General features: G+C 42.1%; 1 protein-coding gene across 2 annotated transcripts in view; it reads right to left on the bottom strand.

The window, feature by feature from the left end:
- Positions 1–9,024: 9,024 nt before the first annotated feature.
- KCNC4 (potassium voltage-gated channel subfamily C member 4) overlaps positions 9,025–19,578 on the bottom strand; it is a 490,468-nt gene continuing 479,914 nt past the window's right edge. The window contains exons 5-6 of one of the 2 annotated variants that reach the window (XM_078644791.1): positions 13,173–13,247; positions 9,025–12,207 (exon numbers count right to left, since the gene is read on the bottom strand). In XM_078644791.1, coding sequence (XP_078500917.1) covers positions 13,180–13,247 — 68 coding nt within the window. In that variant the 3' untranslated portion in view covers positions 9,025–12,207; positions 13,173–13,179. The remainder of the gene's footprint in view (positions 12,208–13,172; positions 13,248–19,578) is intronic. The other variant, XM_078644792.1, reaches the window with a different exon arrangement.

Genomic DNA, 19,578 nt, shown 5'->3' with positions numbered 1-19,578 from the left:
TCCCTTTTTTTTTTTAATGGGTGCGCCTCCTGTATATGAGCCCGGTGGCCAGGATAGGTGTCACTGGTGTGGCCATTTCTCCAATCACAATATGCAGGGGTACCAGGCAGGGCTGCCACCTATCTTCAATGTTGTTTTCCTTGGTACTCGAACCGCTGGCCTGTTAGATCTGACAGAGCTATACCACTGCCGTATTGGGTTTCCGGCAGCGCCCGCTAGCAATATCGATGTATGCGGATGATATGTTGCTATATGTCAGGGAACCTGCTACACATCTGGCATCACTATTACGGGAATATGTCTGATTTGAGAGATACTCTGGTCTACGCATAAACTGAGCAAAATCCACTGTCTTTCCTCTAACACAATGTACTCGGGAAATTGAGCTGGAGTTCCCGTTGGCCTGGTCGGATGAGCCGGTCAGATACCATTGTGTTTGGGTGCAAAGAGATCCCGATACTGTGATCAGCATGAATGACGGGTGAGCGATAGCCAAAATAACTGAGCAAGTTGCTAGCTAGACAAGACTCCCATTGTCACTAGCAGATAGAATAGGGGTTGTGAAGATCACATCCCTCCCCATATTGCCTTATCTGTTTGTGAATATTCCAATAGTCTTAAACAAGGCAGTATTTAAGACTTTACAGTCATGTTTGTTGGCATTGGTATGGGCAGGTAAGCAGCCGAGATGTAGCTGGGACAACCTGACGCTGCTGTTTGAATAGGGGAGGTTTGAGGCTTTGCGATTGTATTATTTGCGTGCGCAAGCGCACTTTGCACACTATTGGTATGTTCCACAGTGATATGTGCCGCAAATGGCTGTGGAGGAGGATATTGCCTATCCTGCTCCATTGACAGCCATGGTTCAGCACAATAAAGTTGAGGGAAATGGCTAGACACTGTCAAATGCACGATTCAAGCGTGGAGGGTTTGAATGATCATGCAGGAAGAGGAAGTCTGTATGCGCCACCTATGCCAATTGCTGCACACTCAGGTATCTCAGCTGCGCAGGAACCTGGTGCACTGAGCATTATGCAGAATGCTGGAGCTACTAAACTTGGGGACATGTATATTAACAAGCGGTTCTTATCCCTTGATGACTTTATAGCTGGGCAAGCATACAAGTCGATGCAAGGGTTTGTTTATGTAAGGTTGCGCTTGGCTGTCCAAACACTATTCTCTGAGTTCCCCAATGAGCCACAGTTGCTGTAAGCATCACAAATTGTGTTAACAGTGGGGGAGGGCAAGGGGCTGATCACTAGATTATATAATGCCTCCCAAAGAGAGATTGATTTGACAAGCTCTGCCTCCCTCGATAAGTGGAATAATCAGCTGGCTGAGCCTGTGGTCTGGGAGGATGTTGTGCACTGATTGGGCGCCTGACTGCCAACTTTAACCTACAAATAATAAATTTTAAATGTTTGCACCAACTGTATTATACTCCTAGGCAATTGTTCAAATATGGATTGCAGGAAGACGCTTGATGTGTGAGATGTGGGGAGGATGGGGCGGATTTCATCCACCTGGACTGGGATTGTAAGGCCATATATGGCTTTTGGTAGTTTGTGACTTAGCTACTATCAGTTATGACACTGGATACAATTGAATGTAAGCCTGAAATGTGTTTGCTTGGGCTGGTGAAAAAGATTAAACCATGCAATAGGCGCATAGTGGCTATCTCCACACTGATGGCGAAACGCGCTGTTGTAATGTACTGTGGGGGGTAGGCCATTCCCAACTGTGGTAAAATGGATTAGGGATCTTGTGTACTGTTAAGAACAGTGGTAAATATATGCTGAGGAGTTGCCTGTTGCCTACAGACCTGAGGACCTTTGGAAACCATTGACAATGTACCTGATGGAGCACCCTGACGTGATATAACTGCTCATTAAGTGTCACTGTGCATGTGGTTTATTATGATGATTTGACACACCAGGAAATACTAGACATTGCTAAATGTGGAAGGATAATCATATTACTGCACTGCATAAGTTGGGGTTAGTATGTAATTGTAATTGTAATTCTGAAGCTTATAGAGCGCTTGGTTACACTTACCAGTGTGTCCCCGCGCTGAATAAACCGCTGTGGAACCCGTCCTGGCCTGTTCCTGTGAGGCGCCCAACTCCTGGGCACCCTCTGGTGAAGCCAGGCATCCTTAGCGATTAGGGCAGGTGTGGAGACTAAGCAAGCTATTGCCCAGAGTTGCAGCGTGGGACCCCATGATTAGAGTAGGCACCGTGCCGAGAATTATTGGGTCCGCGGACATTTGAGCTCAAGACCCTGCCGCGACGGGAATTGAACCCTGGTCCCGGGCCAGACCTCTGCATCAGGGTCTGCCGCTCTAATCAGTGAGCCACACTCTTCCACGTTGTTGTATTTAGGGGGTAACAAATTTTAAAAAACTGCATTCTCTGTACGATCCTGTTTAATGTACAGCATGGGGCGTTTTGTGTAAGCTGTACTATGGAATTCTATCAACTTAATAAATATATATAAAAAAAAGCAGAACTGTTGGCAGCCTTACAGGGCAGTCATTCAGCCCTTGGACATAAAATCGAAACAATCTCTATTGACGTCAATCTCCTCTGTTCAGACCTACGAAAGTTAGCTGATAAAGTAAAATCAGTGGAGGGTAACATCACGTTGCCCACCTTAACTCTATCACGGCGGGCAGAAGACAGGGAAGGACACTCTCGTCGTAGCAACATTCGACTCTTGGGCTTCCTAGAAGAACTCTCCATGAAGCAATTCTTGGAGAACTGTATTAGAACAGAATTTAAACCAGAAGGCTTCTCCGAACTTTTCGTGGTGGAAAGAGCACACAGAGTCTTGGTACTGCCTCTGCTCCCGGGGGTGCCTCCAGGGACCCTCATCGCCAAGATCATGAACGATTGTGACAGAGAATGTATCCTTTGGGCCTTGAGTGAGGGGGCTGTGCCCAGTTTTTACAGCGTCAAAATTGCCATCTACCTAGAATATACAAAACAAGTACATGAACAATGTAAATTATATGTGCCCAGCAGACATTGAAGGCAGTCAATCTTCGTTACATGGTCCTGTATCAAGTGAAGCTTAAAGTTCTACACCAAGGGAAGACCTACTTTTTCAAGCGACTGGAAGACGTATGGGAATGGCTTGAGATTAGAGGTGAACCTGCAGACTCCTTGTTGAGAGCTAGCTGCTCCTGAGCACGGGGCACCCACACTTGTAGAACTCGAGGAGAGGGCGACCAGTCCTAGCTCTTGTCCGCTGGGACCTCAAAAAATCACGATCAGCGAGGATTGGACTATGTAACTCTCTATCATGGACCGACAGACTGAAGCACGGGATGCGGACTTGCTGGTTCAACCAGATGGAGCTGACATAGATTTCTGTAATCCAGTGCAGGACATTTTACCTGATATCCTACTCGGAACAGTGGGCGAGACTGAGTTTGTATGAGCAATACGTCTGGGGCTATAAGAGGATTTGGGCTGGATGGAGAACTGTGCGCTCAGCGGCAGTGACCGTATGTACTGGTTAGAGAGTATGCCATGGTGTTGAAGTGTCTGTGCACATGCCTTGGGTCAGTAGGGTGCGCTTTAGAACCGTCCAGGGTGAGTACGCATCCAATTGACAACAGCACTGCCCTAGGTACTGTGGGTGGATTCGGCTCCTCTACACAAACTCTGTGGCAAAGTTGAGAGTGGGATAATATCGCTCGGAAGCCTTGACACTCAGTAGGGGAACTCGCCAGGGATGTCCACTTTCTCCCTTTTGTTTGTGTTGGTGATAGAGCTGTTGGTTATATGGGCACACCAGGATATGCACAGCTGGGTCATACAGGTGGGTGAGGTACGGGCTGTCATTCCCCTATATGCCGATGAATTATTATTTTATCTTTCCTACCCTAGGAACGCCTTGCCGCAGCTTCTACAGCTGATTTCGGAAACAATTCGGGTCTGTGTCTGAACTGAAATAAATCCTTAAATATTGCTGCTCGCTTCTCTGGTAGGCACGCCGGTGGATCCTTTACCGGTTTTGGGATTGCGTTGGGAATTAGAGAAATTTCGGTATTTAAGAATCAAAGTGGTGCATTCTAGAACCCACCATCTCCCCTAAATGTGGAGAGGGCCCTGGAGTCCTTGAGGACATCAGTCACTTTTTAGACCAACTTGCCCCTTTCCCTTATGGGCCGGATGGCTATTGCAAAAATGGTGCTGCTTCCATGATGTCTCTATGTGCTGCAGAACTCACTCTCTTCCTTACCGCTCACAATATTTAAGCAGCTCGACTCCCTTGGGAATGTGCTCCTCTGGGCAGGCCGGTGTAGCAGAGTGGCATTGAAGACCCTAACCAAACTTGATTAAAATGGGAGATTGGAAGTCCCACGTCTAGATTTATATCACTCTGCCGTGCACCTACAGCATGCTGCACAATGGCTAGATCAGGGCAAAAATTGGGAGAAGCGGCTACTGGAGGGCTGTGCAGCAGCAGGCTGCTGACCAAAATTGTTGATGGAGGGGGCTGGGACATCAGCAGACTCCACTACATAGTGATACATGCAGCTTTTATCTAGCAGTGTTTCATGAAGACTGTGCTAAAGCGGACCCCGTTCCACAGGGAACTTGACATATGGACATTAAAACTGATTAGGCAGTTATTGGACAATATGTCCATTCAGGCATGGCAAGAGGATGGGTGCAGACTTCTGGGAGATCTGTACCCAATAGAAACATTCTTCACTTTTGAGGAGGCGCTCCAGGAATTCATGCTTGGCCCTGGTCATTTCTCACAACGTGCTAGTCTGGCTGAGATAGCTAGGACCACTTGACCCTCATACCCTGCAACCCCCATCCCAAACAAACAATTTGTGTCTCACTGAACTGTGTCATGGGGCGCCACCTAATATCCTTACTATATAGAGCAGAGGTTCATTCTGAAAGGAATCTACGGGAGACGCTTTTCAACACATTGCCCGGCTCATTGAGGCCGGCTACGGCATACAGCCATTTCTCTGGGGCTTCATTAACTTGAGAGGAACCAGATTTGTCACAACCTGATCTTTAGCTTGTACATCCTACCCATATTAAAGGTCATTCGACAAGCTTAACTAACCTTCTGGGTAATGATAATAGGACATGTGGCCTAGAATGTTTCAACTCAACTGATCCTCATCTTCTTTTTTGCTTAACATAGACGTTTTGTTCCTCAAGGATCTAATAAATATGGGAGAAGGACTCTACCACCCCAGTCACCTCATATAATTTGTTGGCTAGACTGCCACGACGTATGGTATTTCAACCAGTTAATCCCTGAAGAAGTCCAGGTTTATGAACAAAACGCGTCGGCTGTGTAACCCATCAAGATTGTTATTTTTAACCCTGTCTAAATAAATTGAATTGAATATCTTTCCTAGTATTGTGGTGCACCTTTGCTATTGTTTTAATATAGAGCAGAGGTCTTCAAACTTTTTTGCTGTAAGCCCCCTGAACAAAATGTTTTCAAGTCAGGCCCCCCTCCAAAACTTTTGCAGTACTTGGGGGAGCGGAAGGATCAGGCTCCAGTGCAGGTGGGCGGGATTACTATTTCAGAAGTACTTTTTTCTGTAGTTGATAATCCACACTACATGTGAGACTTTCTAAAAGTGCAAATAGATCAAGCCATAACATGACTCCTGATAGTCGGGTTGTTGTAAGACTGTCCTTTGTAAGCCTGGGCGGAACACTACGCTACGCTTGCGGAGTGTGCGGAGTTTGCGCAAATACGTGCTATACGAATTGCACTTAGGACTGTGCAAAAACGCGTAGCGGGCATTTTTTGCTCGCTCACGATCCTCAACATCAAGTTGACGCCCGGCGAGCAAAATCAACATCCCGGCGAGACTTATTCCTCGTTTGCGATCGGCAAAATCAAGTTGCCAATCGCGAGTGTGGTAAATAAATCTCCCGGCGAGATTCTCAACGTGGGGTGGTCAGGTTTCTCACCGCTCACGATGAGAAACTACCAGTCAACGTTGAGAAAGCTGGCGCTCGAGTACAAATCTACTCGAGTGGCAGAAAATGCCCACTCGCACTGTGCATGATGCCGTTTACAATGATTGCACAGTGCGGACAAGCATCCGGCACTGTGCAATCATTGAGAACAGCATTTTCCCTACTGCACTACGCAGTTTGCGTAGCTATGCGTAGTGCGAAGTGCACTTCGCATAGCTACGCATAGCGCTACTAAGCGAACTACGCCCAGGGTGAGTCCTCTGCCTCTTTGACGCCTTCCCCATTTTGCATGGCCATCACCCCAATCTTGGAACAGTTTCTCTAACCATTTCAGAAACAATTGAGCTCGAGCATGTTGCCCACCACTTTGCAACAAAGAAAAAAGGGTTCCCACCCATCATTATGCTAGTAAAACAGAGACAATTGGGGTGCAGAGACCTAGTGCCACTGCACGTGCTGCCCTAATGGTAGTAATAAACATTTAAAGCAATCTCCACCTTGCTCGGGAAATCTCCCTGAGAGAGCTGTGTCTGTCCATTTGTAAAGGAAAATGTTAGCCTACAGATGGCACCTTTTCCTCTGGGTCATCTCCTTGAGGCTATCCATGGACAGAGAACTAAAAAGAAACTGGCCTTCTCACTAGAGTACCTGTAATCTTAAAGAAATGTAAATGTTTGCTGGTGGTTAAACAATCAAATGTAAAGGCTGTTTGGAACAGAGTACAGGCTTTAGTTTTTGAAGTCACTATTTTTTCAGAGGTGATATAAGGGTGTTAACTTATGGAAAGCTTCCTTTTAATGGACTTTTAAAAATGTTTACACCAGGTACAGTATGAATACATATTTTTAAAAGGACCACTGGTACTATGCAATTTTGTGGCTGCAGCATTTTCCACAAAATTATGGATTTGCTGCACTTGTTACAAAATCCACCATCTGCTGCATGTTCTACAGATTTTAACGAACAAAAATGTGTTTCTTGCTCAGACGGATCAAACTGTACTAAAAAGGCATCAACACATGTTGCCACACATTAGAAGGCCCATCTCAAAGGTTGATGGTCACCTTTCTATTGCTTATTGCTGACTTCGGGTGTTAATCTGGCACTAATGAGGTGAAATATTTGCCCACACAGTGTTAGCATGTGTAAAAATGATGAAATAATGCAGTAACACTATCACAAAAAGTACTGCATTAACCCATATATGTTGGCTTTTTTACTGCATAGTTAAGCCAACCCCGTCACCTAATTTTGTCCTTCCAGCCACATACTTCCAGGAGCCTTGCTTATACAGTGTATGATACAATTTCTAAATAATGACTTGCATATTCACAGTGCTTTGTGTTACAGGCTGAGACTTCATAGCATTATAAATTCACAAGTCAGGATTCGGCACTGTGCCAAGCAAGATTAAACTGTGTGACTTTCTGGTCTCACAGACAACTGCAGTGCTCACAATAAAGAAATGATGTTTGATTATGGTATCAAACTACTACACCCTCGGCGCATGAGTGACTGCTGGAACTACAATGTGTCCCCCAAAGAGAACATGCAACATATAAGATTAAGAATAAGCCAAAAATATATATGGTATGATATGTGTCCTCTTTCTTACATACTGGGATTCCAATCACCCTTAGTAACATTCCGGTATTCCGATATGCAGGTAAGATCCATTCATAGAGCCTGAGGAAGGGTGACCGATCTCTCTTACAGACCCAAGAGCTCATCTGCCAATCCATCAATACACAAGAGGGTGAGTCAAAAGATAGGTGAGCAGATTCTAAACTAGTTGGTGGACCAACAATGGGTGAACCTGTGCATATTTTTCCATCTGCACTTTCCCTCTCCGGCACAAACGTACACTAATCCGTATTGCATTAGATCAATAGATACCATTATATCATAGCGTGCCAACTGTAGCACTATGGGATCTGACAAGCTTCATCATGTCAACCTAGCTAAGAGACTACCATAGTCCAAACCTCTAACGTGGCCTGCTTGATCCCTTCCACCCCCTCGCCTTTTCCCCTTTTCCCCTTTTTTTTATCTTTTTCCTTTTTATCACTAGGAGCCAGCCCGAAAACAGTCTCAATTTCATTCTCCAGTGGGAACCTCCTTTGGCTAGTTCTGTTTTCTCCAACCCTCACCCACTCAGTTAGAACCAATATTGTTCATATGAATTGTACAGCTCACGTCTTGTGCAACCTGTTCACTTTTGTGTCATGTCACTTGCTATAGACCTAAGTGCATTGGAAAACTGTGTGTTGCACTTGTTTATTCTTATATGTTAGTACAAAAATGTTTTTTACAGCCATTCAGTCTTTAATATGAGGCACTACTTTCTCCTACCATGAAGGTCATTTAGTGGTCGCCAGGGGTCGCAGCTGCGGCCCCTGGCTTGCCCTTTCTACCTCTAGCACTGCCTTTGTGACCCCTGGCTGTAGAGGTGGCAAATTCAGTGCCAGTAACACAGGGGCAGCTGGGGCTCTACTCTCTTTATATTCTGTCAATTTTTTATTACACTAATAGTGAATAAATAAAGCATATTATTCACTAATGTCGTACTAAAAATGGAGAATAAGAAGCTGGAATAGCCTTTCCATGGCAGCTGAGGTAAGTAAACAATGCTTTTAAATCGATGTTGTGTGCGGGCTTGCAGGTGAGAGTTTGTTTATCTGCGAGAGAGTGTATATGTGTGGGTTTAAGTGTATGTGTAAGCATGTGTGTGTGAGTGAAAGTGGAAATCAAAGGGCGTGTAATGTCACTGCCACTACTCCTGGCATTTGGGTGAATTGACGCCTACGCTCCTACCTCCATTCTATCTCAAACATGAGGCACTACTTTCTCCCAAGAGGCGCTCTCCCCACTTCCATTTCCTGTCAGATACAGAGACACTGCTTCTTCCTTCCCCAGCTCCCTGTCAAGCAGCGCTTTCGCCCTGTTTTTCCCTCTGTAGAACCGAACACCCAACGCATTAAACCGATTCTAGTCTCCTTAGGGAGAGCATGATTGGTCACGAATAGAGCAGTTCAATTATTCAGGTCTATTTTTTTAAACAATATTTTATTTTTCTTGGTCACAAAGGGCAAATATTCATTCAAATAAAAGTTTACGGAGCCACTCCAGATCAAAACACTCACAGTTCCCCTTTTTCGAGGCAGACAATATTCGGAGCACGCATCATTACAATTAAACTGGGATTATCATATCCCACAGGACAGCCAGAGTTAAACACAGCAATAAGAGACGGACTACAGAGAGGGGGCGGGGGAGAAAGAGAGGAGAAGGAAAGCAGTCGGGGAAAAGTGAGAAGAGCTCTTCCAGAGAGGTAAAGGGCAGAAGAGAAAGGAGGGCGACCGAGAGAGGCAGGAGAAAGAGAAAGAGAGAGTTAGAAGAAAGAAAGATGAAATTGATTTGGAGCGGGGTAGAATGAGAGAGGGTATTGAGGTATTAAGCTAGACAGTGCAGGGAAGAGAACATGGAAGGAACGAAAAAGCAGTAAGAAATAAAGGAAAGGACAACCAAGATAGTAAGGTAAAACGAGAGAAAGATAAACTGCCAAGAGACAGGAGGATGGTGAATTGAATTACGGGTTTCTGAGAGAAAGATGAGAGAAGAAGAAAGAACTAGATAGTGTGAGAAGGATGTTGGAAAAAGAGCAAGAGGGATCAGAGAAAGAATAAATAGAGGAGTGAGATAAAAGATAGTAGAAATCAAAGAGGAAGCAATTAAAAACAATGGAAAGATACAGGAAAGATGAAGACTGGGCCAAAGAAGGAAAGTGGTCACAGAGATAAGTTCTAAAAAATTAGAGACAGAAAATATAGAGTAGAGCATCAGAAGCGAGAGAGAAAGGGGAAGAGTGAGGGGAAGAAGAGAGACATCGAGAAATAAAGACAAGGCCACATAAATAATAGAAGGGAAAAAGTAAAAAGCTGAAACAAACAAGGAGGAAACAGACGAAAGAAGATATGAAGAAAAAGAGAGAAAGAGAAATCTGCATGAGAAATCGAAAAGAAAAACAGATGGAGGGTGAAAAGAGAAAATAAGAGAGGAAGCAAGAAAGGAACACCAGGCAAGAGAGAGAGAATAGAAAAGGGAACGAGAAGGATTAGAGACACAGAGGAATGACAAAAACAGGAGATTTAATCTGAAGGCTAGAAGAAACAGAAGTAGGGAATGAGAGAGGGAAATGAAGAGAAAGATAGGATGATAGATTAGAAATTGGAAAACAGAAAGAAAGAGAATGAAAAAAAGAATAAAAAGACACAATTGGGAAAAGCAAGAAAACAAAAAAAAGGTTTAGCAAAACCAAAACATCCAGGCTGTCTTGCTGGTTTAAACTGTTTTGTAATAATATTGCTACCTTCTACAGAGCTTCTAGTTTGGTGTTTGTGTTGATGTGCGAGAGAGCTCCATTTGCAGCCCTCTTTTTTTGTCACAGTATGTAGACTGTTAGGGAACTCTTCAAGTATGTTATCTATGGCCATGGCAGTGCCCCTGACTGCTACAAATCTGCTATTTTGCCCTGAAGTATAGTTTCATGACTTTGGACCCCTAATCTGTTGCTGTGCTGTCTCATCTATTCATGGCTATAGCGAGCTGCCTTTGTAAGCAACCTGCTGAGGACCTCTAGGAAGTTGACATTGTAGACTGCTCTGTTTCAATGCCTGTGAAAACTTAGGGATTTGCCTTTCTCCCCTATCCTCTATTTCCATTGGTGCAGATTGCCAATCACTTTTGCATTCTATCCCATCACCTACTTCCATGTTTTTGGACCTCCCCCCCAATGGCAGCTGTCAATGTGTTCCCTCTTATGTGTATCCATGACTAGGTACCACAATGCATCTAACAAGGAGCCCCCCTTCTTCTTCCTCTATTATTCAAATCTGTGTAAAACTGTGGGATTTGCCTAGTCAGCTGTGTTTCCAGTCCTGTTTCTTTCGATGTGGGAGCCTAGTTAGCGGTTTAGGAAGCCGCAGTCCGGTGGTTCCATAGGCATTGACCCCCATTCTGTGGCCCTCGTAGCCCCTCCTATTCCAGAGCTGCGGAACTCAAAAATAGTTGTTCACCTTGTGTTACTTCGATTTCCATGGCCTGGGTGCCTAGGGACCTTTTCTCCAAGATCCATTCCTATTTCCATTGATGACAGCCCTGAGTGAGCTGCCCCTCTAATGTTTTGCTTTTTATTTATATAGCCAGCTATCATTAGAGTAATTCTTCTGTTTCTATGATGGTGCATCGCCTGTCATCTATTATACCAGCTCATCTTATTTCCCTGGCTTCAGACTATGGATCACCTCGGAGCCATAATTCAATCCCCTCTTTTATTTGAATTGTTGTACTGTTTTGGACTCCAGCCTATAGTTATCCTATCCGATCTTATATTTTTCAGCAGTTGATCCCTCGGATGCAGTTCATTTTGCCACTTTTCTATTTCCAAATCTGTGGCCTCTTAGAGAACTGCCCTGTAGTCTACCTATCTTGGTTATTCTTTTGAAAACATCTTACTATGTCTGGTACACGTTTTAGAGTTGCTTATAGTGCTTCGCTCATATTTTGTTTGGGTAGGCAATATTTCAAACTTGTCTATTACTACTCTTTAAAAGCCTGCCCGTACAGCCCATGACATGCCCTGAATGGCTCCAGTCTTGACCAGAAAGAAATCATGATAATTAAAGAAATATCAGGAAACTATAAACATAACATAAATTAATACCAGAAATGGAGGATGAAAATTATTGAGACTGAAGAAGAGAAAGAAAACACCACAACAGCGGTCCATTTAATAAACAAGAGAGGTGCGTGTGTGCTGCTGCTCAGTCATAGGCAGAGTGTATTGGGATCCACCGCCTTCCAGTCCACGTTCAGAACAGAGTAGATGGATGGTTCTCTTTCCCCGGAGCAGGGCTGATTGTTAGGAACGTCGCTCTTTTACAGCAAGTCAGTCTCTCCTTGACCCGGAACCATGTGTTGCGTTATCGACCAATGTCCCAGGAGGTACAAACACGGCTCCACAGCCTATGATAATGAAGATGATGCGGCAGCCAGTGGAATGAGAGTGATGGAGTTTGTCCATGGAAGGTTTATTGCTAGCGCATGGAAGGAATAGGAGACCGCGATCGCCTCAGAGGGTATGGTGAACTGTAGCGGGATGTAAGAGGAGAGAGTCCCAGTGTGTTTCCTGCCACACCGGCTATGTTGTTTAGACTTCTGGATTTTTCACAGCCTTTGGTGAAGGAAACATCATAAAGACAAAGTTAGAGTCATTCATTTCAAGAACAATCTCATTACAGACAGGTAAAGGTATAAAATTAAGGTAGCAAAGAGAATGATAGGGCCCAACCCACACTACGTAGTCCCAACCGCATAAATAAAGACCATACAAGAGTGAAGAGCACCATCACAATGTGACTACCACATGAAGACTGGAGGTTTGCACTGACTTCCCATTGGTGGATTGGGAGTGAGCAGGAGAAGTGTTCTTCCATCAAACCTATGCCTACACATGTCGAGAGTCATTACCAGTAGTCAGCTCTTCAGTGTTCACGTGTGAGACTAGTGGTAATCCCATTAAAGCTGTTGCGTGTCCTGAGCACTCAAAATATTATGATGGAGATCATTAATGGCCTTACGTTTTGACCTAGGAAAGAGATTATTGTTGATTTACATTGTATATCTGAGGAGCTTTCACCAGAGAGAAGTCAGTTTATGAATTTATCTCTGGCCCCCTTATCCTCCAAGGAGAGACAGAAGATGACTTCCTTTCTATGATTTTAATAAAAACAAAACCTATCTTCATACTGAGACTCAAGATTTGGTCAGAGAGCAAGATTTGTTAGAGGAGACTGAGCTGACATCCTGCTCTTGAAGGGCAATTGCTACAGATAGCAAAGTCAAGTAGCGAACACAATAGTATTCAGATGGTGTGAAAGGCAACCAGCCAGGACTAGCAACAAAATACTGTATTAAATATGTCTGTGGTGTAGGATAGATTGGCAACTTAATTAATATGTTGTTGTCTTCATGATTACAAGTCCAACATACATGTCAGTGATATATGAAATACAATCCAAAGAGCACACATGAAAAAGAAAGATAACTCCTCCTTCACCATGAATGTTAAAACCGATATAAGCCATTTACTCATTTGGAAAAAATATCCAGCCATTACCAGGTTAAAAATAAACTTACCAATACATCACTGGAGAAGAGAAGATTCATCACAACCATCCCCTGACGCGACTGATAATTCACCCCAGCCATTATCTGGAAAGAAAATCCATCCCAAAAGTCACCTGAAGCATTCCAGAACTCACCCCAACCGTCCTTTGTAGGCAGATATATTCTTTATTTATATTTCAGGGATATGGAGTTTCAAAATCGAAGTTTTAAAATCAACCTGCACAAATATCGACCCCACAGTATTCACTATCAATATATTTCAAGGAAATTCCTCAATACAAGGGGTTTAACTTATAATTTCACTGTAATGAGAAGTTTACGCACATGAATGTTAATTCACATGTAAATCTGCCCCATGACCGTGCAACATGTAATTGGGGCATACATCTACATGTTCCTGTAGATGGGTTCCTTGATAACATAGTGGTAATGAATATTGTGGGTAGAGATATATTTACATATATATACATATTTACGTATATGCAGGAGAATAATATGTGGTCCTCCTTCAGCCCCACTATTTGTAACCTACATGTCACCTCTCTTGCTAACCTTATTGGATAGTATGGATTTTCCCTAGAATCTTACGCCGACGATACTCAAATTATTGTGTCAGTAGCAGACAATTCTAGATGCCACAGCGACTCAGTCCCACAACTGTATGCTACACATTGGTTACTGGATGCAGGACAATTGTTTAAAGTTAAATTCATCAAAACCGAAATCCTACTTCTTGGTAATCATCTTCTTGGTCCATTAAGTGGGGGCCATCTGAACTTGGACCTCTCCTGACCCCCAGTGTCAAAGCACAAAAAATGGGTATAATTTTTAACAAAATCTATCTTTTGATGGGCAGATCAATCACATCACCTCCTCATGCTTTTTTATTTAGAAAGTTCTGAAGAAGATTCTTCCATATATACCATCGGCTCAGCAGAAAACCGTAGTTACAGCACTTATTTCACTCGACTATTGCAAATCCGCTCTTTACCAGTATCCACAAAAGAGGGTTAACAAAGCTGCAGGTCTTTCAGAACACCGCTGCCTGTCTTCTCTTAGGTATTCCAAGACACAAGTCTGCGGCTCAAGCCTTAGTCCATTTTAACAGGCTGCCAGACAAAAAAATGCATTAAAATCAAAGCCTTGTACATTGTTTTTAAATGTCTACACGGCCTGGGCCCAGCTCAACTCACTCAATATTGTCTATACTATGTCCGGTCCAGATCGCTCCGCTCTTCATTGAGTGGCAACCTTGTTGTCCCCAAGGTCAAAACGTTCTGATGGGGCTAGAAAAGTTTCATATCCAGCACTTTCAGGCCGTGGAACTCCCTACCATAAAAGTATTCAGAACCTGAGGTAAGTCAGAAAAAGTCTAAATATCTGTCTGTTTAATCAGTAACTGTTTAGGGTCGTATCGTTTCCCATAAACATTTCAGTAGGTAGCGCCTAGACACCTCTGGGTAGTAGTCATGCTTTACAAATCCTATTTTCATTTCATTTTCAACTCAATACTGTGACGTACAATCCTAGCACGGGTTCAATATAAAGCATTCAGGAACACTACCAAACCTCACCCCATCCCTCCAACAAACAACTGGCATGTGACAGCTTCCTCCAGGCATCCTTTGTTGGAAGATGCTTCACTCTTCGTCTACAAGCGCCCTAGTCATCACTTCTGGGGGGTGCATTATGCTGACCAGCAGCTGGCAAGGCAGCATTCTTTTTTTAAATTTTAATTTTTTATTTCAAATGTTTTTATTAAAATATAAAATGCGCAAATCAGAGGTTATATATACAGTACAGTATAGTAAACTTAATAGAACTGCGGTGTCGTTGTCGTCAGAGAGAAAGAAAAAAGGAAGAAGAAAGAGGGGGGGTGGTGGTGGGGGGGTTTCTTATCCAGTATTTGGGGTTTTCAGGTGTGTGTAAGGCAGCATTCTAAGTAAAATAAAAAAAAGTGGTGACTGGAATGTTTGAATTAACCGGAGGCCCCTGCAATGAGTCTGTGCCACACTTCTATCCATTGTGTTGTTTGTCCAGTGTGCCACTCGAGGTGGGGGTGGACCTTATGCAACTCAGACGAGTTTCTGCCTCAATAAATAGAATTATAAAACATTTGAGAACTCGGGTGAACCATCTATTACTAGGTAAGTAAAAAACTTAATTAGCAAACAATATGATATCTACTGCCCTAATCTGATCCACATATCATTTACATATGACAAATGATATTCAAATAAAGCACATAATAAATAGAATATGAGTTTGGTATACAATTTATTTTTGTTATTTTTATTTTTTTTTATATAGAAAAATTATTTTTTTATCCATTAGTTTTTTCCTTCTTTTCTTATTTCATAAAATATTTTTTTAAAACAACATACATAAATTTTACATAGACAGAAAAAAATATATATAGAATAACATATACATAACATAATTTTGGTCGATGTTTTTCTACCCACGGCCGAATTATCACTTCGAGCCTGTTGGAACAGAACCCCCAAGCCATAGCGTGTTTTATTCTAATTAAGGTAACCAGATAACTTGAGTCATACTATTCTAACTATGTCTCAGATATTTTACATGTTATCATAAAAGCTAATTACGTTTTTGTATGTATCTTTACTTTCAAGAACACATCTAAAAGAAGTAATGCTGTATGCACTATAAGTTCTCTGGATTCCAAGATTGCATCAAAAGTTAAAGTCGCCCCTAAATAGAACCCCTCGCTACCACGGTATCGAGCAAATCTAAGGTAATTAAATAATAACAGTCGCAATTATGAAGTTACTTCAAGTCTTGGCCCCATATTAGTATATTGACTGGAATCATACATTATATTCCTGTTTTAATTTCCAGCTACATCTCAACATACTAATACACCGAAATGAGGAGATTTTATTGATGGTCCAAGATAAACATCAGGTACTATTCTCTTGCCTTAAAAGCTCTACCATGCTGTGGGAAGGGTTTACTCATTTTAAAATCAATTCCGGTGCGAATTCATCAATGTGAAATCTTACCTCTACGTTAAACTAGCGATAATGTATGCATGTTGTCTTGGAATTTTTAAGCTAATATGGCAATAATAGAGTATAACATCAGCTCCACTCGAATAAACCTGGGATAGAGTTTGAATAATAACTACAACTTAGCCATGCTCTGCCCCGTTAATTTAAAGATGCAAACATATATTTTTTGATAGCCTTTTTTCTTTCTGCAGAATATTAACAAAGCCTTGAGTTCTTCTCCCAAGAGTCAGCAGAGAAGGTGCTAAAATAGAAATAATAGCTTGCGATCGATTAATCACTTGAGATATTTTATAAGTAAGTGATCATGTTTAACAATAATCTTCTTTAGATTAACTTGCTATCCTCTTCTGGTACAGAGGTAAGATGAATTACGAATACTTAACTTTACCTCCTTTCTGTCTTTCTCTCTTCTCTGAAATCTTACCATTTACACTTTTTTGATTTTCGGTCTCGCGAAGGAAATGTTATTCCACATCTTTTTAACTACTTCCTGTGCATTGAACACAATGCTAACTGTTTGAGTCAGCTTGACTGTTTTTGTAACAATTATCAAATAAAATGAACTGTAAGAAATATGAATATCAGATTATACCAGCCATGTTATGCTTGAGATTAGATGAATAGTGATGACATGAATGAGGGAACAAAATACTGAATACATAACATACTAGTATAAAGGAAACTTAACGAAAGAGGGATATCTCTAAATAACTGCCTATAGAAATCACGTAAAAAATAGAAATAAATTATTGATTACAGTCCGAAGCTAGGATGAAAACTGTATGATGCAACGACCTAGTAGATATTCTTATTCAAGAATGCTTTTACCTTAAAGAAAATAGATTATGTAATCACTGAAAATAGAGAAAAGTGCGAAGCTGTTATAACCTAATAACCATGAAACTGAACTGACCCTGACTATTTACGTTTACATATATCTGGATACAGTAACTATTGCCTTAAACCATAGCTATCAAATGACTGATATATATTTTTTGCTTTTTTTCAGATTTTTGGACTTGTAATTGTTTTGTGTCGTATATGTAGGACGGTCACCTGATGAAGGCCACAGGCCGAAACGCGCGTTGTTTAACAACATATTGTCTACATCTGTAAAAACATCGACCAAAATTATGTTATGTATATGTTATTCTATATATATATTTTTTCTGTCTATGTAAAATGTATGTATGTTGTTTAAAAAAAATCTTTTATGAAATAAGAAAAGAAGGAAAAAACGAATGGATAAAAAAATAATTTTTCTATATCAAAAAAAATAAAAATAACAAAAATAAATTGTATACCAAACTCATATTCTATTTATTATGTGCTTTATTTGAATATCATGCGTCATATGTAAATGATATGTGGATCAGATTAGGGCAGTAGATATCCTATTGTTTGCTAATTAAGTTTTTTACTTACCTGTTTGATTAGTCCCTACAATTAGCAAACATAACTATACGTAGGGGTCCCCTGTTTACAAATTAAAAGAACCATCTATTACTGACAGAAACATCAATACGGGTAATATAGGGTTAAAGCATTCCAGAAGTTTCAAAACAAGCCGAACAGGCCGATACATTGTTTCCCACACCATCAGTACGTCGCTAAATACACTCTGGCCTACAGCTAGCTTCACCTGATCGTGTGGCCAATACAAGTCAAATCGCAAACTATGAGCAAATCGGTAAACAGCACGTAAAAAGGTTAAGAAAATTCCCCAAATCCCCAAAGATTAAAAACTGAGCAAAGTTAGTAAAATTCAGTTTGAAAGTACAGTTCAAACCGTATCATCAGGTCGAACCAGGCTGCCTCATCCATTGAAGATATGTCAAATTTGAAACATATCGAGCACTTTAAGATGAAGAGGTCGCATATTAGCTCTGGCTTACAGATATCAAATGATAAATTCTAAAAAGTTTTGTTAAAAACTAATATGAAGCCTCTCTTTGGTTGCAGAATCTCAGGCTTGAAATGGCTAAATTGTGGCATTGCGACAAAGTTCTGACCAGGGAATCTGACTGTCCGGTCATTGCATGGAGGACTAGCTTGTCAAGATGCAATTGAACCTGAGTGCAGGTGATTTGAAATCTTGAGCTCCAAATAAAGTTGTGGAGAAGTCTCCTATCAGCTGCATATACTTCTTAAGGCTTTGGATAAATGCTGATATGCAAAGCGGGACTGACCCTAGGGGGCACTGGCGTTTTCCCAGTGGGCCAGAACGGTGGAGGGGCGGTTTTGGGCCCGTTGGGGGCGATTTTGCAGCACTGCTGCAATATCGGTCATCTATAACGAAAGGGGGAGTGCTTCTGACTAGCAGCCCCCCGCTACCGGGGCCGATCAAGCAGATTGCCAGGGCTGGTTGCTGTTTGCAGTCCGACCATGCTGATATGGTTTGAACACTACCCTTGGGGTAGAGCACCTTCAAAGTTCAATGATTTTAATTAGAGTAATACATATAAAAAACTATTTATCAGTTGTAGGTTTTGTGAAAGGCAGTTCTACTTAACTAAGCCTCTGCTTCCTCTGACGACAAGCTTTCAGCAGTCCCCACATAATTGAGGCTCATGAGAGCTAGTTGTTGTTAACAGGGTAGTACCTTCCAGCTGTCCTGGTCTTCTTCACAGCACCCAGTTGTCCTCCTGATAAGCCTGCAGCAAGTATGCTGTTTTCGAGAGGGTGATCTAAATATTGCTGAGGTCTCCAAGGGAAGAATCTGTCTCTTCCTGTTCTGGAGACAACTGATGGGCGCAGAATTTCAAGGTAGAGCATGTAACAACTTTCCACAAGATATCAGGTAGGTATCTAGAAATTCATCTGTGTAGCAAGGAGAGAAGTCGTATTTTCTTCTTCAGATCCCAGCAGATCCTCTCCTTGTTCAAACGCGTTTTTACAGGGAAAATGATTTTACTGTTGTTGGTGATCCAGCAACTATCCTAACAAAACTCCATGCTTAGAAACCCCGACCTATGTCACAGTCTGATTCACTGTCCCAGAATTTCATAAACCTCAAACAAAGGTAGTGGCAGCGGTGCCTCTGACTGAGGTAGACACTGTTTTTTCCTCGCATTTACCTCTACGATCCTTCTAGGGGCTTAATTACGGAACTATTGTGAAAGCTGTGTTTTTAAAACAACATTGTGCCAGTAACTGTATTTTTAAAACTTATTACGTTGTGTTTGTATTTTAATTCGCCGTAACTTACTGCCTACTGCCACCTGACCCCGGTCCGTCATGGCTTGTGCCACTTGAACGGAGGGTCGATCTCAGGCACTTCAGTTCACTTCCGGTGGGATCACCGGAAGTGTAGTTTAGCCCACTAGCCTCCCACTGCTCAAACCCCATTTAGAGCCGAGCAGGGAGCGGACGCGCGCAGC

Source organism: Lissotriton helveticus, chromosome 5_1 (assembly GCF_964261635.1).
Source record: "Lissotriton helveticus chromosome 5_1, aLisHel1.1, whole genome shotgun sequence".
NCBI classification, from domain to species: Eukaryota; Metazoa; Chordata; class Amphibia; order Caudata; family Salamandridae; genus Lissotriton; species Lissotriton helveticus.
Note: the sequence above shows the minus strand (reverse complement) of the source record. Positions and strands in the feature narration are given on the sequence as shown.